General features: G+C 45.0%; 1 protein-coding gene across 1 annotated transcript in view; it reads right to left on the bottom strand.

The window, feature by feature from the left end:
• CSF1R (colony stimulating factor 1 receptor) overlaps positions 1 to 22594 on the bottom strand; it is a 247587-nt gene that overhangs the window by 63564 nt on the left and 161429 nt on the right. Inside the window, exons 7-9 of the mRNA XM_086931314.1 lie at positions 22260 to 22369; positions 21418 to 21538; positions 20777 to 20946 (exon numbers count right to left, since the gene is read on the bottom strand). Coding sequence (XP_086787440.1) covers positions 20777 to 20946; positions 21418 to 21538; positions 22260 to 22369 — 401 coding nt within the window. The remainder of the gene's footprint in view (positions 1 to 20776; positions 20947 to 21417; positions 21539 to 22259; positions 22370 to 22594) is intronic.

Raw genomic sequence — 22594 nt, 5'->3', positions numbered from 1 at the left:
ACATCTGCCCAAAAAAGTGAAAATCGATTATGGACAGGAAACAGACAGCAGCTGTGAACAATTATCTTGTTGAAAAATAAAGCGGACATGCCCAAGGAAGACCAATTGGGTCCAGAGCTTTTCAACTGACCAGCAGGACTGAGAGGGAAGAGTAATCATAGAGCATTACTTCTGCAAAGAAAATGATGAGGCTGATCAGTCTGGTGTTTTGGAAGAACAAGAAGCCCTGTCAAAAACTACAAGGGCCCCGGAGACAGAAGGCCTGATTATGAGTTGAGGCCTTATTTATTGCCCCTGATAAATAATGATACCATGGGGTACGTTATTTATCGGGTGCAATAAATGCACATATTATGATGTTATGGATTATAACAAGCAGATTTTGGTGTTTAATGCACAAAAATCCCAATGATACGGTAATTACAGTATGCTTTCCCCTGCTACATTTCGGCAAGTTTGACCTGCCGAAATGTAAAGTATGTCATCTGGTAAAAAGGGCAGCTGGAATAGGATGCATGTTTAAGGTTAATATTCATGAATTTTTTACGCTCTTTATAAAGTGCTTTGCCCTAAAACGGTTCTCCAAGTCCTACAAGATAGCAAAAACAGAAAGCAGATGCAAAATAGTAGAAACAGAAAGCATATGCAAATTGCATAATGGGTCAAGAAGACTCAGATAAGATAATGGAATGTTTCTGAGTAAGCCACAAAAAATTAATACATATTAGAAACTGGACGCGGAATAGAAGGAACCTTGTTGAACATGTTGAAGGACTGGATTGCAAATCAATGAACTACTGCATTAAATCTCACTGCATTAGCAACTTGCAGGAAGCCGTCTGTGTCTGACAAAGTTAAGGCAGAATTTGATGAGAGCGATTCCTATTAATGATGCTCATTATGCAGCATTTTGAGCATAATGCTTTTTAAAAAGAATTGTGACGAAACCCACAACCAGGAAAAAAATCCACTATACTGGGGTTTTATGTGAATTACTATCATAAGAGCCCTATTTCTACTTTTTAAAGTTGGCGAATGCACATCATAGGTTCCCGAATAGAGAGAGTGTCACAGTTACACATTCTGAAAGTGAGCTGAGTGTGTTGACTAGCAACTGCATAGACATATGTATCACCAGTAACCAGAGAACGACACTATCCATGGAAGATATCACACATTTAGCAAACAATGTGGATACATGTGATCCAGCGCGGGGCCAACCTATTACCAACTGGTTATCCAATGGTTCTTTTATTTGTCAACTGAGAGGTAGAAGGAGTTAGGATGAATCAAACAAATTAATTTACAGCGTAACCCGTTTGGCCACACAATGAGGACCAAGAATCAGTGGATAAACTTAAACGGTTTTATTACAAATTAGCAGTCAGGTTAAGGTAAACAAAACTCAAAACCATACTATAAAGATACAGAATCCCAAAAGGATAGCCTATCCTTCTGAAGGAGTTCAAGCGCATTAATATAAGACCATCAAGCAGTTTAGTCATAGCCAGTGGCGGTTTCTGCATTGGGGTGTGGGGGTGTTGCACCCCTGTTTGTTTTGCTGCCCCCGGGCGACCCCATAAATGTGTGATTCTTTTTAGCGGCATCGGAGTGGCCCTGCAGAGCTTGCCTTTGAGAGTCTGTGAGGGGCGGGATGGATCTTAAATGTGGATTGGCCGGTTGGTTCAGCTGGGCCTGGGGGTGAAGTGTGCATATTGGGTTAGGTGGGTGCCTTTCTCTGACCAGTCCGACATGCGCACTCGAACCCTCACCAGGATGCACAATGTTAGGAGCTGCAGCCCCCAAGTCTCCTAAAGAGCTTTGGCAGCGCCAGACTGAGCCAATCACTGTGCTGGTCTCATCCTGTTTACTATCATAAACAGCAAGGGAGCAGCATCCAGATTGGCTCAGTAGACGAGGGGTGGGTGGAGCTAAGTTCCGAGCGGGTTGAAAACTCACAACTCCATGCATGCCCGTAAGCAGAGGTAGCAAATAACGATGAGGGTTCTTCTCTGTGGTGACACTGGTTACTGTAAGTGTCTCCCCTGCAATTAGGGAATAATTCGATTTTTGTAACACTGAACTAGGGCCTTAGTTCAGACGATGACCTTTAAGGGCAAGACTGCATGTAAAATGTTGCTACTCTCTCGGATGTTGTGGGCCCCCACAGCCCTGTGCTTTACTTCTCAGAGAAGTGTGTCTAAAGCGGAGCAGGGCAAACTTTTTTCCCATCCTCGGAGCAAGAGCCCGCAATGAACGGTGTGTAGTTTATGTTTAATGTTTCCTGACACATGTGTGCACCCAGACGTGGAAGAAATCCTTTGCACCTTAGTGAAAGTTGCTCCTTGACGTGCCTGTCTTCACAGGGGGTGGGGTTCTGCACTGCACTCAGTGTGCCTGTCGTTCGTGTTCTGTGGTCTCCCATCACAAGTCTAAGGGTGACTACAGCTGGAGGTCACAATCTGAGACTGCAGTGGGATCTCAGTGTAACATTAGAGAACAGACTGAAGAAACACCAGAGAGTGTTTTCAACTGCCTTTGACTGAAAGAGAACGAGTCAAAAAGCAAAGCTCTCCAGTTATTTCATACCATGTGCAAGTGGGCCATCTGTCTTAGACACTCCAGTGCCCGCACACATGCATTTACAGCATGAACAACAAAAGCACAAGTACCAAAAGGCAAGAAAAATAAATAGGACCAGATAAGCTACGCACACCTGACTCAGGACAACCCCGAACAGTGGCGGCTGGTGACATTTGAAAGTGGTGCAACGCAAAATAATTGTTGTACTGCTCTGAGGCAAGCGAGCTTAGGGAGCGAGCCTGAACAACCTACGGTGGGTTCTGGGGGGTTCTCCCCCGAGAATATTTTGAAAACAGAGTGGATAAACGGTGCATTTTCAAGCAAATTTGAGAAAGCAGGAAGGTTAACCCCTTCGCTGCTGATGACGAGCTCAGCTCGTCATCAGCCACGGGTGGCGTGTGCTGATGACGAGCTGAGCTCGTCAAGTAACGCGGAAAACGGAAAACAGCCGCACAGCGCAAAAATCACCGCAGCAGCGATGCGGTCAATAAAGCAATTGTTAATTGCCTTGCTATTTCCCTGTCAAGCAGCATCACACCCCTGTACATCTCTCTTCTTTGTTCATTGCATTGCTATGTCCCTGTCAAACACCAGCACAGCCTTGCATTTCTCTCTTCTATGTTCATCGCCTTGCTATGTCCCTATCAAACAGAAGCAAGGTCCTGCATATCTCTTTCTGTTCTGTTAATTGCCTTCCTATTTCCCTGGCAAGCAGCAGCACAGCCCTGTACATCTCTCTTTTATTTTTATTGCCTTGTAATGTCCCTGTCAAACAACAGTACCGCCTTATTCTTCTCTTTTCTATGTTCATCGCCTTGCTAGGTCCCTAATAAACAGAAGCAAGGTCCTGCATATCTCTCTCTGTTCTGTCCATTGTCTTGCTATTTCCCTGTCACACAGCAGCGTAGCCCTGTACATCTGTCTTCTACTGTTTACTGCCACTGAGTTGTGCTTCTACACCCTGAGCAGACATTCAGGATCCAGCCAGAATTATTTTAGCTTGGTTTGCTTGAGTAGCTCAGTCATAAAGGCTGGCTTCTCTCCCACAGCGTGTGATATTCATCTGGCTCTCAGCAAGCAGTGGGGGCTGGTGCCATTAATTGCCAGTGGGTTACATGGCTTTTCGTAAGCAAACCTGGATACATTTTCCTCCATGCACTGCATCAGCAGCTGTACCCAAAAGGGCATAATCTGTCTCTAGCAGCAGCAGTGGAGGAGCGATACTGAGGCGCTAGCAAAGTAGGACAGAGAGAGAGCAGCTAAGAAACGAGTGCATCGCTTTCACCTCCAGAAACTACTGCTGAATAACTGCTGAATGTGTGTCTGCTGGTGCCCCCTCCTCAAAACAGTAGTAATGCAACTGCAATTCTGAATGTCTCTCTCAACTGCACTGTGATGCTGTTGACCCCTCTGGCAATGGAAACTTCCTGATCCGGCTAGTGCTAGGGTAACTGTGTTAAGGTGCTCTGTGACATTGCACAGGGTTGAGAGGAGTTGAGTGCGCTACTGGGATGTAGGCCCATCCCTGTGGTGGGCACACTTATTCGGGTTCTATGTGTAGATGACACAATAGATTCCAAGAGATTTCAATAAAAAGTTCCAATTGTGAAGTTGTGGAGTTTATTGAAAGATTTTCATTTCATAATTTTCTTTTATATTTCAACGTGGGCATCAAAAGATCGATTCAATCAACATTAGAATCGATCTTTTGATGACCACGTTGAAATATAAAAGAAAATTATGAAATGAAAATCTTTCAATAAACTCCACAACTTCACAATTGGAACTTTTTATTGAAATCTCTTGGAATCTATTGTGTCATCTACACATAGAACCCAAATAAGTGTGCCCACCACAGGGATGCGCCTACATCCCAGTAGCGCACTCAACTCCTCTGATATCCGAGACGCACCGGAACAGTTGCGTCACCTGTAGGAGCACCTTGAAATTCACTACCTGAACTTTACCTTCCCTGAAATTGACAGTTTACAATTCAAGTAGTGCGCCGTGCCTATTTCTGTTTCACTCTCATTGCACAGGGTTGGGCGTGCAGCTCTTCTGAGAACTAACATCAATAAATGAAAAATAAAGCCTGAATATTGATGTATTTTATAATTCAGCCAGGGGTCTGCTCCGGGGCCCATGACACACTGGCTACCACATCTCATTTGGCCGTGTTTGCTGATTTTCCTGCCGATCTTGTAGTGAGTGTGGCTACTCCCTCTCTCGGTGCTGCACACCCTGCTCCGGTAATCTTCCTCCGTATAACACACGGTATGCTGTCTTCTGCTATTTATTCCCAAGCAGCATGTAGTTGCCACTATACCATCTCCGCATCCTGTGCACGGGTTTGCTGGTTTCTACCCCCTTAATGTACTTTGTCTCTGTACTGTTTTATTACCACCTCTACCCATGCTGCACATTCTTCGCTATCCCTTTTTCTCATGTTTTCACCGTTTTGCTGTCCCCTTTTCTTATGCTTGCATTTTGTTTTGCTGTCCCTCCTTCCCATACTTGCAGTTTTGCTATCCCTTCCTCTACGCTTGCTTTGTTTAGCTATTCCTTTCGACTACCATGCTTGTATGTATGTATCAATGCAAGGATTTACTTTGCGAGCCTTTCTGTCAATGCTTGGACTGCTTTGTTATCCCTTTCTCCCATGATTATACTGTTTTGGTATCACGCCTTACCTTACCGTGTTGGCAGTATATGTTTGCTATCCGCTTCTGCGATGCCTGCACTGTTTTGCTGTCCCTTCTCACCATGATAATATGTACGTATCCATCAGTCGCAGCTCACATGACTTGTGGGGCGGGGTGGGGACTGGGTTCGCGCGGGGGTTCGTGCGGTTGTGGGGGTGATTTGATTCTTTTTTTTTAAACTTACCTTACTGGGTCCTGCGCCTCCTCCGTTCCTGGCGGGGTGACCGGTCCCGCACCTGCAGTTTCCTGGAACAGGAAGGAAGCATGCATCCTCCCTCCCCTCCCCTAATCCAATCACAACACTGTAATGGCAGCATTGTGATTGGTGAGGACAGCGTCCAGCCAGGCGCCTGAAGGGAGGCATTTTCTCTATGTTGGCTGCATGCAGCCTACATAGAGGAAATGTAGAGTGTGCAAGCCACTCCTCCCAGACCCGCCCGCCTCCAACCAGGCATACCCTACCTTCCCTTTTCTCTCAGCGCAAGAGGCAGAAACATAAAATGGTATTTAAAATACCATTTTATGTTTCTGCTTCTCCCACTGCGAGAAAGCAGTGGGGCGACACTACCCCGCTCTAATGGAGGAGCCGCCCTGACCCCAAAGCTGTATGAAAGGGCTAGGAGAGAAACAAGCGCATCAGCAGTAAAGCTGTAGACCACGTAGAATGTGTGAATCAACAGCAGACGGGGCAAGAGAAGCCTGGCAAGCAGGGAGGTGTTTACCTGTTATTAGATTCAAACCCAGTTATCGCTTGTTAGCCAGTATCACTTGACCACAGAGTTGTAGTTTCTCTTTTCTTATGAGACTATGGACATATAATTATTGTAAATGTTTGGTGGGCTAAAAAACGATGACTGGCTGAAGGTGTGTTATGGATTAGTGATTCCATGATTGGAATGCTTGTTTCCGGTCCAGGAAGGACCTGGCTTGGCAGTTCGGGCTGGACTGTTCCCATGAGGCAGAGGGTCAAGACTGATTTGCATATGGCCAGGTGTAAACTGGAGTGGCATGGTGAGCAAAAGAATGATGAATTTAACCCAGATCTCTTGACTGGGGGTGAATGTTTTGATTTGTTCTGCATTCTGTCCATCAATTGTGTGTCTTTTGCTTTCACGCCCTAAGTGCACCAGGTATGCCCAGACGTGGGTCCTGGGCTCACTGTGCCACTGGTATCAAGCTATCCTGGCTGAAGAGGGGTGAAACCCCGAAACTGATCCTAGGATGCTTGTTTCCGGTCCAGGGAGAACCTGGCTTGGCAGTTCGGGCTGGACTGTTCGGTATACAACGTTTACAACGAAGTTTTTACGACGCACTACCATTACAACGCAGGCATTACCACGCATACCATTACAACGCATTGCGCTGGGGGGGCGCTCTAGGATAGGGAATAAGTTTAATTTTCTATCCATCGCCTTCCCTAGTGTCCACGGGGACTGGAGTTGGAATAGAAAATTATACTTACCCCTATCCAGCACCTCTAAGCGCTATGCGTTGTAACGGTATTCGTTGTAAATACCGCGTTGTAAAGGTATGCGTGGTAAAAGTATGCGTGGTAACGTCATACATCCGGACTGTTCCCGTGAGGCACAGGGCCAAGACTGATTTACATATGGCCAGGTCTAAACTGGGGTGGAATGGTGAGCAAAGGAATGATGGATTCGATGCAGATCTCTTGACTGTGGGTGAATGTTTTGATTTGTTCTGCATTCCGTCCATCAGTTGTGTGTCTTTCTCTTCCCAGAAGAAGCAAGGGATACTTTAATAGCTTTGGGTAAGGGGTATCACCTCACTCACCTATCCAGACATGAAGGACGCCCGTCTCACTAAGTCTGGTCTCACTCCTGAAAAATACAGGGATCAGTTCAGGTCCAGTAAGAAGTCTGATGACAACACTTGGTTGGAATGTGCTGATATGTTTTGCAGGTCACTGGATGGCTGGGTGGAGGGCAGTAATGTGACAGATTTTCAGGGGCTCTACAATTTGATTGCATGGGAGCACTTGTCTAGTCTATGTCTTGCAGATCTGCGCCAGCACCTAGTTAAACTGGCTGACCCCAGGAAGCTTGCTATGGAGGCAGACCACTGGGTGAATACCAGGGTCCACAGGAAAGCATATGGGGGAGACTCAGCCACACTCTTCTGCCCTCAGCACTGGGGACTGTGTGTTTTGTGCTGCAACAGAAGAAGAAGCTTCCCGACGACGTCGATGATTACACTGCTGACTCCGTGTCCTGAAAACACCTCAGAGGGCACCGCCGCAACGCCACCCTGGTCTCACCAACGCCGCCTGCTGCTGCCGCCACCGAGCCGCTGCTCGCACTGCGACCTGTGGGCACCGCACTTCGCACCGCCTTGCTTCACGACGACGCCTTGGTATCCGCAACAACGAAGCTCAACGCCGAAATCTACGCTGCTGCTCGCACCGTGGTTCGAGGGCACCGCTCGAAAAGTTACCCATCCCACACCGCAGCCTAGGCCTGCTGGCGCCATCGACGCCCGTTCATCAGCCGACAACAGCGCTTCAGCAAAGATGACATAGATGCTTGCACCTCTACCTGCCATCAAAGAGATGAGCACCGCATCGACTTCGCACCGCGACCCTTGTCTCACCGACGATGCCGCCACTACCGCCGCAGCTCGCACCGCGACCTAAGGGCACCGCAAGCCGCACCACTGCACTTTGCACCGCTGCACCTGACACCTACCAACGTCAGCACTCCTGACTTCAACACGGAGGAGTTCAATCTGCAATGCGTGTGAACCTGAAGGCCCCGACGACTCCCCGGAACCGACGCCTAATGACACTGTGCTTTCCGAAGCTCAATGAGAGGTCGCCGACGCCCTGCATTTCTTAAAGGTATACTGTTTGCATGTCTTTCTGACACCATAGCTGGCCCGGGACACCACGGTCAGCCAGAACTGTTTGGATTTGTTTGCTCATGACACCGTGATAGTCCCGGACGGAGCTATAGACATCAAGGAACTGTTTTTCAAGCATTTTTTGATAACCAAAGATCTTTAAGTACTGTATTGTGGATTTTGTATCGTTTTTGGTCTTGTCTTAAGTATATAAAAATATTGGATATTTTTCTAAACTGATGTGGTGTCCTTTTGTAGTGCTTACACTGTATTACTGTTGGTTATGTGCAAATGCTTTATACACAGCCTCTAAGATAAGCCTGACTGCTCAAGCCAAGCTACCAAGGGGGTGAGCAAGGGTTATTTTAGGAGTGTACCTCCCTTATCCTGACTAGAGTGGTTGTTTCTGCCTGGCTTTGTCACATGACCTAGCCTACCAAAGATCCCATTTCTAACAGTCATCCAATCCTTGGCCTCTCTGTTGAACAAACAGAGCAATGGTCACTTAATCCAGTTGCAACTGTGGTTCTGTGGAACTGTATGTGATAGGAAACACAGTTGCCAAAATATTGAGAAGGCAAAGGTAAATGAAAATACAGTGCTTACTGGCAAGTCAGTGCATTGTGTGTTTGGGTGTTGGAAAGTGAAGTTCTCAGGTTATACTGAATAAGCAGCTACCTACATCATTATCCTATGATATCTCTTTAATGATGTTATAACTACACTTTCACAATTACCTTATTAACCTTCTTGCTTTCTCAAAATTGCTTGAAAATGCACCGTTTGCTCACTCTTTTTAAAAAAAAATCCTGGGGGAGTACCCCCAACACCTCTTATGACGGTTGGGCCCACTTGCTATGCTTGCTCACCGCAGAGCACTCATCCCGCACTTTTACGCCTCACCATTTTCAAATGTCACCAGTCGTTACTGGTCACAACAATACAGAAAATTAAGAGAAGAACTTGATGCTCAGAGAAGAGTCTCTGGTACTTTCACCTAAACATAAGTACAGTCTAATGTCATCCAATTTGGTGTCTAAACCAATAAAGGTAGTTAAATCTAAAAGTGATCTCAAAAAGTGGGGAAAATGCAGAAAAATAAGCACATGTGAGAAGGTGTCAGCATTGCAAAACCTTGGTCAAGAGTCTTATCAGGATGGGGAAATAAATGTTAGCCTAAGCCACACTAGGCTAAGAGTCAAAGAGAAAAATATAGAAGTCTGTATCTTTCAAAGTCCAAACGGATAATCCTAACACCCAACTGAAGGAACACTAGTTCAAACTATCCAAATAAACAGAGTGACAGCTCTTGTTCGTGTCATCAGTGGCTCCATTGTTTCTTCTATTCTCATGTTGTCAACTGCAACATTCGTAGAGTCTGTCAGTCTCAACCTGCAAACAATAGCATCCTTGGGGACCTGCAACTCCTTACTAAATTACTGAATAGGGATTGTCAGTTAACACCCTGGCTCGCCGTGTTTCTTGTCAAGGTCCCCTTCTCAGGCTCTCTATTGCTAATACAGTGTTACATCTATTCTCAAACCACCAAAACATGTGAATGCACCTGCAATGAAAAGACACACAAGGAGAAAATGAACAAGCATTTGCAATGCAATAGGTCTCGCATTAGGAAAGTTTGAGCTATTGGTATTGTAAATGACACATTTTTTATTTATGTGTTGGTTTAGAAAATAGCAAAATTAATAGCTTTGTCATTTACAATGCCAATAGTTATAACTTTCTCAAATGTGACACCTATAGCATTTGTAATGCAATATGTGTTGTATTTACGTGACTTAGATGTATTGCTATTACACATAACAATGGTTTTTCATTTTTTTTTATAATTAATAATTAAATAAAAGTTATTGTAATTTATAATGGCAATCGCTTTTAAACTTTTGTAAATAACTTTTGTGAAGTTTATGTTCAGTGTATTTTATTGTGACAAAAATCTAAGAACAGAAGTGAAATAACATATTTTTGCGACATTTGTAATAAAGCTTGAAACATTGAGAGAACATATTTGAACCAGTTGTTGTTCAATGGTTGCACAGATTGATGCTGTGGTGGCGCTGAGTGATGTTGTGGTGGCAATGAGTGATGCTGTGGCGTTTAGGGATGCTGTGGTAGCGCATAGTGATGTTGTGGTGCCCCTGAGTGATAATGTGGTGGTGCTGAGTGATGCTGTGTCGATGCGGTAGATAGAGCGAGTGCGATAGATAGATAGAGTGACGGCGATAGATAGATAGATAGATAGATAGAGTGAGGGCGATAGATAGATAGAGTGAGGGCGATAGATAGAGTGAGGGCGATCTATAGATAGATAGATAGAAAGATAGATAGATAGAGTGATGGCGATAGATAGTGAGTGCGATATATAGACAGATAGAGTGAGGGCGATAGACAGATAGATAGAGTGAGGGCGATAGATAGATAGATAGAGATAGATAGATAGATAGATAGATAGATAGATAGATAGATAGATAGATAGATAGAGTGAGTGTGATAGGTAGAGTGAGGGCGATAGATAGAGTGAAGGCGATAGATAGAGTAAGGGCGATAGATAGAGTGAGGGCAATAGATCGAGTGAGGGCGATAGATGGAGTGAGGGCGATAGATAGATTGATAGAGTGAGGGGCGATAGAGTGAGGACGATAGATAGATAGATAGATTGATAGAGTGAGGGGCGGTAGATAGAGTGAGGGTGGTAGATAGATAGAGTGAGGGCGATAGATAGATGGATAGATAGATGGATAGATAGATGGATAGTTAGATAGTGTGAGGGCGATAGATAGAGTGAGGGCAATAGATAGAGTGAGGGCAATAGATAGATAGATAGAGTGAGGGCGCTAGATAGATAGAGTGAGGGCGCTAGATAGATAGATTGAGGGCGATAGATAGAGTGAGGGTAATAGATAGATAGATAGATAGATAGATAGATAGATAGATAGATAGATAGATAGATAGATAGATAGATAGATAGATCGATAGAGTGGGGGCGATAGTTAGATAGAGTGAGGGCAATAGATAGATAGATAGATAGATAGATAGATAGATAGATAGATAGATAGATAGTGAGGGCGTTAGATAGATAGAGTGAGGGCGATAGATAGATAGATAGATAGATAGATAGATAGATAGATAGTTGTGTGTGTGGTTGTGTGTGTGTGGTTGTGTGTGTGGTTGTGTGTGTGGTTGTGCATGTGGTTGTGGTTGTGTGGTTGTGTGTGTGTGGTTGTGTGTGTGGGGGGTTGTGTGGCAGTTTGTGTGTGTGTGTGTGTGTGTGTGGGGGTGTGTGTGGGGGGTTGTGTGTGTGGGGGGGTTGTGTGTGTGGGGTTGTGTGTGTGGTGTTGTGTGTGTGGGGGGGTTGTTTGTGGGGGGTTGTGTGTGTGGGTGTGTGGGGGGGGTTGTGTGTGTGTGGTGTGTGGGGTGTGTGTGTTGGGGGTTTGGGGTGTGTCTGTGTGTGGGGGGGTTGTGTGTGTGGGGTTGTGTGTGTGTGTGGAGTTGTGTGTGTGGGGGTGTGTGTTTGGGTGTGTGTGTGTAGGGTGTGGGCGTGTGTGTGTGGGCTGTGTGTGTGGGGGGGGGTTGTGTGTGTGTGGAGTTGTGTGTGTGGGGTTGTGTGTGTGTGGGGTTGTGTGTGGGGTTGTGTGTGTGGGGGCTGGGTGTGTGTGTGGAGTGTGTGTGGGGTTGTGTGTATGTGCGGGGTTGTGTGTGGGCAGGGTTGTGTGTAGGGGTTGTGTGTGTGTGGGATTGTGTGTATGTGGAGTTGTGTGTTGGGGGTTGTGTGTGTGTGGTGTTGTGTGTGTGGGGGGGGTTGTGTGTGGGGTTGTGTGTGTGGGGAGGTTGTGTGTGTGTGGTGTGTGGGGTGTGTGTGTGTGTTGGGGGTTTGGGGTGTGTCTGTGTGTGGGGGGTTGTGTGTGTGGGGTTGTGTGTGTGTGGAGTTGTGTGTGTGGGGTTGTGTGTTTGGGTGTGTGTGCGGGGGTGTGGGCATGTGTGTGTGGGGTGTGTGTGGGGGGGGGTTGTGTGTGTGTGGAGTTGTGTGTGTGTGGGGTTGTGTGTGTGTGGGGTTGTGTGTGGGGTTGTGTGTGTGGGGGAGGTGTGGGGGCTGGGTGTGTGTGGGGTGTGTGTGTGGGGGGGGGTTGTGTGTGTGTGGGGGTGTGTGTGGGGGGTTGTGTGTGTGGGGGGTTGTGTGTGTGTGGAGTTGTGTGTGGGGGGTTGTGTATGTGGGGTTGTGTGTGTGTGGGGTTGTGTGCGTGTGTGGAGTTGTGTGTGGGGGGGTTGTGTGTGTGTGGGGTTGTGTGTGTGTGGGGTTGTGTGTGTGGGGGGTTGTGTGCTGTGTGTGGGTGTGTGTGGGGTGTGTGGGGTGTGTGTGTGCATGCCCTAACCTGGCACAATTTAAGAGACTTCTCAAATGTGGCTGTTTTGATAGAGCACTGTCCATCCTGTGATCTGCCACCCAGGCGCAGAGAGATCCCCTTGGGGAAGATTCACCCGCCTTTACAAATATTAAATAAATAAAATAAATAAATAAAGCACAAGAATGGAAAAGGGCGTTCCTGTGAAATGGAGCCATCATCAGCAGTTAAATGATGTGTACGTTTGAAACAATGTGAAGCAGCATGCAGGCTGTTGGCATTTGAAGCTCTCGGTCACATCATGTCAGCAATGTTCTGAAATGAGTGATTTTGGATTAAGAGGAAGTTCAAACCGCAACACTTCTCTTCCGAATCAATTATACTAATAAGAGGAGAGGACCACCCAGCTGAGTCTGCTCGTGCTAAAACTCTTGCTGAACTTCAGAGAGCCCTCCTGATTGGCTACAGTCTCCCTCGCGCACCAGGACTGCCAGAGTGCACCAAAGGGGTATTAAGACCAACAGATGCTGTTTTGTTGATTCTGATGCTGAGGAATGAGAAACAGGCTCTGGAGAAAACATGTTTTTTCCTTTACCTTGCAGATTCTGGATTCGGATGTCACTTATCTGTCCAATCAGCTCCTCTCGCTGGAACCAGTCCCATTTGTGCCTGGCCATGGGGGCTATCCAGGGTGAAATGATAAATGCTGGAAACACACACCAAACGATTCAAAGAGAGCGTGGCGCCAGAGGGATCCTGTTCCTGTGCTGTGGGGAGGAGGGCGGAGGGCTAGGACAGGCAGGCGTGGGACATGCGGCCAACTACTGGCTTGTAATTGGAGTTAGTGCAATGCACGTACTGCTGGTTATCTTTATAAGTACTGCATGAATGTGGTAGTTAGGAGGTACAGACTGTACAGTCCGATTGCACATTTTACATGAGGATGCCTTTAAGGTCTTGGATCTAATATGATAATGTTGTGGAAAAGGAACATGCCCAGCAGCTGGAGCTGAGTGTTTGGCTGTTTGCATGCATTCATCTGCGAAAGGCTGTGGATTTGCTGATGCACATGGACTGTTTTTTCAGTTTATTGTGAATTTTACTGGGATTTTTGGTTGGAGACAGCTGTATGGTTGTTGGGAGACCCCAGTACCACAGCAGTCGCTGCATTGATAGTTCTTATGTTTCTACCGAGGATCAAATATGCAGAGCAGTTGCTGCTCTCGTATGGCCATCTGATCAACCTACATGACATGAGTGCAGTGTGCCCATGTCTCCGATGTTGCATATATATTAAGCCAATGTTTTAATTGACTATTAAGCGGAGTCCACTGTTTCTAGATATGGTTGGGTAAGGAAATCAAGGTATGTAGGCTGCTTAAGTGTTGTTAACCTAGCTCCAATCGATGCATGCTGCACAGTAATGGAATACAAAATAAGGGATCAGATAGCTAGTACTGGAATTAGTTATTGAAAGCAAGGAGGGATAACGAGTAGGTCACAGCACAAGAACTGGGAAATAGAGAGCAATTTACAGTGGGCGCAGAAGGTGGGGATCTGCTACCCAGGGTAATTATACAAGAGGAGTTATTACTTTAAAGGATGGGCATATGGCGTGTGAACTGCAGTTATTCTTGCTTTGGGAATTAACTATGTACAATATGTTGGTGTGGCAGATTGGGACTTCACTGAGTTGTTTCCAGGTACATTGTGAGCATTCCATTCTCTCTGATCTACCCGAAATCTTGAGGAGGGCATGGTTTTCTCCGGACCACATGCTAACATAGTCTTCCGTCTGAACATGCCGACTCGCCGAGTGAGTGCTAGCATCTGAAGAGGAGAGGGCTTTTCCCCCCTGTTTAATGGTGTTATACTTTCTGCTGAATATACTGCACGTCTGAGGTACAGAACTTTAAAGAGAGAGTGGTCTATACAAAAGTGCGGTGTTCTTCACTTTGCTAGAGTCTGATCAGACACAATGGGCTCTAGGGTCAGACAAGCCTGGAAAGTAGAGCTGCTGACAATTTGGTATGGGGTTTTCATCGCAGCTTGTGGTAACTGGAGCGCGTGAAACTGGGGAAAAAGCACGTGCCCGCTCCTTCCCTTTTGAAGCGTGTCCAGAAAAGCGGGCGTAGTTTGCGCCATAGAAGCGGCATAGAGCACCCCTACTAGGGGCAGTTTGCTTCTATGATCTAACCCGCTCCGTCTGTGATGAAACAACCTTGCAAGGCCGTGGGGGCCAGCTCCTGCCGTCCCTCTATCGAGGGAAGGGCTGCAGCGCCCGACCACATTTGTTTGTGAGGAGTGAATGGCTCTTCTGAGGTGGCACACACTTAGGCCCTACATGTGTGCAGCATGAGTAGAGACAGAAAGCAATTACAAAGAAGGCCATTTATAACCGGGAAAGGCAGCGCAGCTCGTTTTTTTTCTGGTCCATCTATATGTGAATAGAGAACACGAGCTTACAATGGCTTTCTGTTGTGCGAAAGCTCGCCTATTTTGTACAAAAGGGAACAATAGCAGGCTGTGGATTTGGAAGCCATATAATAGTGCATAAATATGTGTAAAGTATCCAGACCACTACATACATCCATACAAAGTGCCCAGACCCACGCAGAACGGCGCGTATACGCTCGTAAAGTAGACGTTCCGGCAGTTGGCACATGTTGAGGTTCACACTAGAAGCAACAAGCTCTCGGCATTGCTGTGGCGGGGGAGCGGATTCCTTTGAAGTCTGATGCGGGGGAGCGGAATCCTTTGAAGTCTGATGCCTATGCTGTGCGATGTGCAAGCGCCCGGCTCACATGAACTGTACCTAATCCGCAGTTTGGGTAGACTTTTGAAAGCCTTACTATAATCTCTCCAAAAGCAAGTATTGCTAAAGCAATACTGTAGGTGAGACCTAAAAAGCAGCATTTTATGCAGAAAGAAATATAGGCCTAATCATGTCAATCTTAAACGTACAAAATCAATGGTACACATTTAATATAAGTGTGCACATACAACTACAAAGAAATGGAAAACGTCAGTATGTTAGATCCATATTACCTTGCATAAATATAATATAACTTTGAATTCAAGGGTTAAATGCGACTAAGAACTACATTACAAAGGCTAAGGGGAAATCATTACCACACACTTTTACATGAATCTTTCTAGTTTCTGGAGCAAACACGTTTTAATAGTATGAGGATAATTTATCAATCACCTAAAGACACATTTCATACTAATAAGATTAAGGCACACAGTGTACATGAGTCTCTAGTTCTATGGTGAATGCACATCAGTTTTGAATTCAGGTGCAACACTTTACATTAATAACGTTAGGACACACAGAATATATGGTGCTAAGTGCACATATATATATTGCCGACTTGTGACGTGTAGTGGTAGAGCAAACATTATGCTGCTCCCCATGAAATATTGAGTTTTGTGGTCTTGCAGGAATTGTTCAGCCCAGGATAATGACAATGTATCAGCCCATGCTGCCACAATCAATTCCTTCAGGAAGACCGAGTGCTTAAGATAAGCAAAATCGGCCAACATCCTGACATCAAAGCAAACGTGCTAAAAAGAACAGCACAAAATAGGATGCTAAATGTCAGAGTGGCTGATTCAGTTTCTCCACAGGGTAAAATATAAAACTGCTACTAACTCAAAGTGCTGGTGGGTAAAAAAGTTTATGTCACTGAAATCATTGCAAATCTTACCAAAACTTTAAAATAGTACATTTAAAAAACGGCTGTGGTTGGAAGGGGACGTACAATCAAGGGATATTTTCAGAAATGCATGTTTAGTTATCCAGGATTCAAACATTATGTGATGAAAACAAAAACTGGAAACGTTAAAAATAACTTTCTACATTCCTACACAGTAAGTAAACAGAAAAGAAATTGTGGGACAGATTTCCTTTAAAAATCAGAATTTATATAGTTTTGTTCACAGAAATGTAGTATTTCTTTTATCTCTTGACAGTTGAGACATCGAAGTTTCAGATTATTCTCTACGAAGATCTGTGCCTGCACATTTTTCCCCATATTAATGTAATATTGTATACAAATACCTCTCATTTACCTTTATGTGGAGGTTTATGAAACAAAAATGACCTGATGATGTACGACTGAAGCAACTAAGTAAATATTTTTTTTTAATTCAAATTTTGATAGTATGTGGAATCTCCACTCGAGTTTTGCCCGAGGATCTAACATTTAGTACACTGTTAACAAGACACCATTCAATCTGACTATAGAAATGTGGGGCTGGATATGCGTAACTCTTAATGGTTGCAAGCCTTCTGATTCTATCAATGAGAGTGTTTCTGAATTGATAAATGGTTTTAGAAATGGATTATGAACCGCAGTTTGGAACTGGCATGTTGTGGGCATCCCTAACAAATTGAGATTTGTACGCTCACGTATCAATGGCTTGTGACCGTAATTCTGGTTGCAATCACTGAAAAGTTACAGACTTCCAAATTGGGATGGCAACTTATTGCAAATTCGAGTACAAGTTTCTTTACAAAGCAGCCCCATTTTGGTTCAGTAAATCTTTCTGCTTAAAACAAAAACAATTTCTGCTTTGAAAAATAGTCACAGAGATGGTGGTTTGCTGACCCTTGCATGCCCCATCTCTCTGATTGTGACCAATTGTAGTGATTCGCAAATTGCAAACTGCCTAATGAATATTACTTTGACAGGACAGTCTGTAACTCACTATAATTACATAGTTTGCAAACTGATCTATTAGTACTATAGTTCGGTTCATAAAATTAGATTCCATTTGCAAAACGTTAGTGCGCAATTTGCAACTACTTTTAGCAAATAGAATCTACATTTGTCAGGCCCATGATTTTTAGGGAGTAATATTAGCTTAGTATGATATTCTTATCTTCAAGACATTGCCTTAGCGGTTTCCCTTGACTATATAATCTTCCATCAGGACAGGTTAACTAGACCAATGGGTGGTATTGCACTGTACAGTAATCGGCTCCCTCTCTCACTTCGTAGGATTTCTCAGGAGTTGTCCTTTTACTAGACTCTTAAAGAACAACTTACTTACCTTTAGTAACGTCTAATCTGGTTGAGACTCTATCAGCTGCAGGTTGCTTACTGTAGAATAATCCCCAGGCACCAGACTGGATCTGGAAATTTTTGACCAATCCCCTTGCGTGCTGGTAGATGGAGTCGTTCGGCTACTCGAGGCGTTGTCCCCGCAGGAAGTGACCTGTGCGGTGCCTATAGAGGCGCCACCCCAGTGCACTGACCTTAGCTTTTGACTGTTTTTCCCCACTAGAAGCCCTGAGTCAAGCTGAGCAGAACTGATTAGTGTGTAAAAGTAAGGTCTTGAAGGATCTATTTTATTGTAAATGACATACAGTTCAGAGAACGGGACAGATCAGAAAGGAATCTGCGACAAAATAGAGCCTCTATCAGATAAGGTGTTACTGAAGGCAAGTAACTTATTCATCTGATAAAGACTTCCAGCTGCAGAGTCCTGACCTTGGAATAGATACCAGAGCAATCTCTCCCTGGAAGTGGGTTTTCAGACTGCATTGCACTAAGAAGTCCTGGAGGACTGAACAGACGAAATACCCACCATGCTGGACTTGACTGTCTAGATAGTACTGTTTATCAACATCATAGAGTGATGTCCACATGGCTGCCTGACAGATTTTCAGAACTGGGACCCCTCTTGCCAACACAGTAGTCACAGCTTTAGTTCTTGTTGAATGAGCTCTTAGCACTCAGGGGGCTGCTGTTTAGCCATTGCATAGAAGATTTTAATATAAAGGACTATCCATCTGGAGATGGTTCCTTTGTGTACTGATTAGCCCTTCTTTCCACACATGAAGTCAACAAAGAGTTGATCATCCACCTGGAAATGTTGGTGCAATCGAAATAAAAAGACAGTGCTCTTTTTGGGTCCAGGTGGTGGAATCTTTCCTCTTCCATCCTTAGTAGGATGAGGAGGGGCGAAGAAAGTACGCAGCATGATAGTCTGCCCAATTGTTTCCGGTCCAGGTCAGACCTTGGTTGGCAGTTCAGTCAGGACTGTTCTCATGAGGCACAGGATCAAGACTGATTTGCATATCGCTGGGTCTGAACTTGGGTGACGAAGTGAGCTAAAGAACGATGAAATATTCAACCCAGATCTGTGACTGGGGGTGAGTGTCTGAAAAGTTTCAGTACTCGGTCCATCATCTCTTTGTGTTTGCGATGTGAAAAGGTATCACCACCTTTGGCAAACAGGATGCTTGGATTCTAAGATCCAGCTTGTTTGGGAAAAAGGTAGTGTACTTAAGGGTTAATAGAATTCGCTAACCCTCCTGGCAGATGTGATTGCTTCAAGGAAGACAGATTTGATGGTCAAGAGTTTTAGAGGGCAGCTGTGCATCAGCTCAATAGGTGAGCACATGAGGTAGGCGAGGACTAAATCTAGATCCCATTGGGGCATAACGAAGGGTGTAGGAGGAACCATGCTACAGGTGATTTGAGCAGGGACGGTAGGCTTGGGAACTGCAGGAAGGTGAAAATGTCAGAAAGATAGCCCTTAACCATGCTCAAAGCAAAGCTTTGCTGGGCAACCAGTAGAACTTCAGACAAGGGTGCAGACAAAAGATGAACAGTTTTATATACAGATCAAGCAACAAACGTGTCCTATTGGCATGCGTAAATCGTTTTTGTGGAATGACGCCTGGCTCCCAAGATGACATCGACCACTTCAGGAAGGAGGTCCAACACTCTCAATCGTTGCCACTAAATCTCCAGGTGGAGAGTGGATAGGTTTGGGTGCAGAACCCTACCCTGCTGCTGCAACAGGAGATCCTGCCTAAAGGGCAGCCTGATCATAGGACAGATGCTCATGCTCAGAGAGGGAGGAAAAAGGAGGCCAGTGTCTGGTCAGGTATCCAGACACCGATGTCAGCTAAATCTTCCTACCAGGTGTATTTGTCCAAGGACTCTGCAAGGGGGTTGGAGTAGCCACAGGGATTTTCAAATCACCTCTATTGCTGTTCCTCAGTGGGCCCTTCATGGGAATAGGTCTCCATCTCCGATTCAGTTTTTGTGGGCCTGGTCGTTGCCTAAGATGACATCATGTATCGCCAGTCCAGCTCTGTATCAGAGTTGAGAATCACAATGTGCCTTGGGGGCTGACTGGTGAGGAGGGCGGACCCACTGGCGGAACTTCAGTCGAAGACCCTCCTGAACCCATTGGGCCGAAAGCCCCTTCAAAGGGTTTGGCTGCATACATATGAGGCTCATGGCATCATAGAATTCACAATGTTGGAAGGGGGACGGTCTGACTCTTGGAAACTTGGGGAGTTACGAAGCGAAGCCAGTTTTAGACAGCATCTGCACAGGAACAACCTGTAAACAGGGTCTGGATTTGTGACGTAGGCCTCTCAAATCGTTTGAAATGTAGGAGCGATGCAGAGAAGTCAAAGATTGCTTTGACTACTTTTTATGAGACTTACCAGAAGACGGGCTGGAGCGCTATGAGGATCGATGCAAGATCCTCCGGGAAAGGTCCGTGACCTCCCTCACAAATAGGACATAGAGCGGCGTGGAATCACATGGCGAGCAGCCAAGAGCTTCATGGACCCCTCACAGAGGGCCTTGGGGTACATGGTCTGGCACTTTGCACAGGACTAGAGTTGTGGTCTCTCTCTAGGCACCACAGACACACAAAGTGGGGGTCCGCCACCAACATTTGTCTATTACAGGCCCACAAGGCTTGGACCCAGTACAGTAGGTTTGTTCTGAGACATCTTCCAAAAAATAAAGATGGAAAAAGGCACACTAGACATCAACAAAATTTCGAAAAAATCCAGTTGAGAAATGATTGAAGGGAGCTAATTAGGTTTGCATTGATGGCGTAAGAAAGAAAAAACTGAGGTCAATGCACTGGGGTGGCGAATATATATGCACAGCGCACATCACTTTCAATGTGGACGACACAACGCAGTGCCGTAAAACGCTAGCTACCAGCACACTAGGGGACTGCTCAAAATTGTTCGGATCTCATCTGACGCCTAGGGAATTTTTAAGGTACGGAATATGTGGCAAGAATCTGTATCAAATACCAAACATTTTGCATCTTAGTTGGCTGCCATGTTAGTGCAACCGTTCTTCTCACCATCTAGTTCTTAGCGATGGGACACTCTTCCGTGTAGCCGTGTGCTTTATAAGTCTTCATCATTCATGACAAAAGTGACTCCAGCTCCAGAAACTCCATCCATCAGACATCCACAAAACACAACAGGAAAAGCCCTACCTGCAAGTTCAGCATTCAGTGAGTCCCAAGCACTTCCTATGATATTTGAGGCCATGCACATGTAAGTAGCATTGGCATCGATATCTTCCAGGCTTAAGGTGCTTATTGCTTGTGCGAAGAAGACCTCTGTGTTGGCACCCTCCAATGGCAGCATCTCCTCCTCATCACATCTGTGGGAACAGAAGTTGGAGTGTTGACGGCGCTTTTGTAGACAAAGGTGTGTGTAGCTTGACAAAACACTGCATAGCATGATTCAAGTTATTTTTAAGAGCTTCAAAGCTGGTGAACACAGGACCTTTAAGGTGAAAATGCACATTTTCTTCTGGGCAGGGATAGCGTTGTCTACCAAGAAAGATACTAGAGGATTTAATTAATAGCTGATCCCACGTGGTGAAGTCAATCACCCCATTACTCTCATTCAGGTGTTTTTTTACCTCCATGACATGACTGGCTCTGTCCTGTTTGACCTGCCTTTTAATCTACTTGGCTCAAAGAAAATATTCCTGGTGTTTCTGAAGCCAAGACCAGCCTTAGCTGTAATGCCATTTTTCTTCACTAACTCATTTCCCAAGCCCATGCGACTTCATCATTGCTCGTGTGGATCACGTTTAGGAACAAAGGGTCTGCAATTTGTTTCTCACCTTTCCTTCCTTCCATTGCACCAATTCCAGCTGATCTGTGGTGCAGGGTAGCCCGAAGCATAGCACTTCATTTCCTTGGAGTTGTTGATTGGAGACAAGCTGGCAGAGACCGAAGGCTTGTCTGGAAAAGGTAGAGAAGATGGGAAAGTTAAAACATCCTTAAAACTAAGCCATCGATTTCAACACAAGAATATCACAGCAGAGGGAGCTTTGGGTGCACTATTAATGCAAGCATGTTACTTTCATTGCATGTGTTTGTTTGAAATAATGGAACAACACAGATCTGCCTAAATTGCTATTGAGGACATGATCATTATAATTGCTGGTAAAGCACCAGATGGAAGCAGGTTTACTGAGAAATAATAGTAGGATGGGTACAACTTGCCTTTAAAGACATCCCTATTCAATCATTATCACTCTACTTTCTAATTTACTTATATAGTTACTTCTACTTCATAATTAAACTTGTCGACGCTTATCAGCTACCTTCTAGATTTCCTTTAAAGACCTCCTCACAGATGTTCCCCTTCTATTCTCTTCTGAGTCCCCGACATTATTTCTGCTTTTTACCAGAGAAGCCATCTTTTGGTTCAAAACACATGGCCCTCTCTGCCTTCTTTGGGTTCAAACATTGCTCAAATGTGCCATGCTGAAACCCATAGTATGCTTTCTAATCAGAATCACTGCACGCAAATCTCAATGATGTGTCCTACACCCACTCTAACCTTCTCATTACAACCAATCGAGATGAAACTCTAGACATATGAATGAATGCATTTCCCCTTTTGCTACTTATCTTTGGTGGATGCACCATACAATTAACTTCTGGTATTGGTACTTACTGTACAACGAGAAGGTTATGGAGTTGTTGGCTTCAGAATTGGCAGCAAAGAAAGTATATAGGCCAACTTCGCTTTCCTTTGGCCGGTGCAAGATGAGATGGCTCACGTAGCTGCAAGAAATGAAATTTGGCACAAGATTGGTAAGTGTGACTCTAAAGACATGAATCCCATGATACACATACTGGGTCATAAAAGAAAAGCAACAAGTTGCTTTCTTAAGATTGCTTCAGTAAGCTAGTATATTTTGTCATTCTAAACAGCACGCTCTATGAACTCACATAAAAATAGAGCTTAAAATTGCCTACAGACGAGGGATGGAAGGACCCTCTGTGTTA

The sequence above is a fragment of the Lissotriton vulgaris genome, chromosome 7, assembly GCF_964263255.1.
Source record: "Lissotriton vulgaris chromosome 7, aLisVul1.2, whole genome shotgun sequence".
NCBI classification, from domain to species: Eukaryota; Metazoa; Chordata; class Amphibia; order Caudata; family Salamandridae; genus Lissotriton; species Lissotriton vulgaris.
The sequence above is the reverse complement of the archived record's forward strand: the minus strand, read 5'-3'. Positions and strand labels throughout refer to the sequence as shown.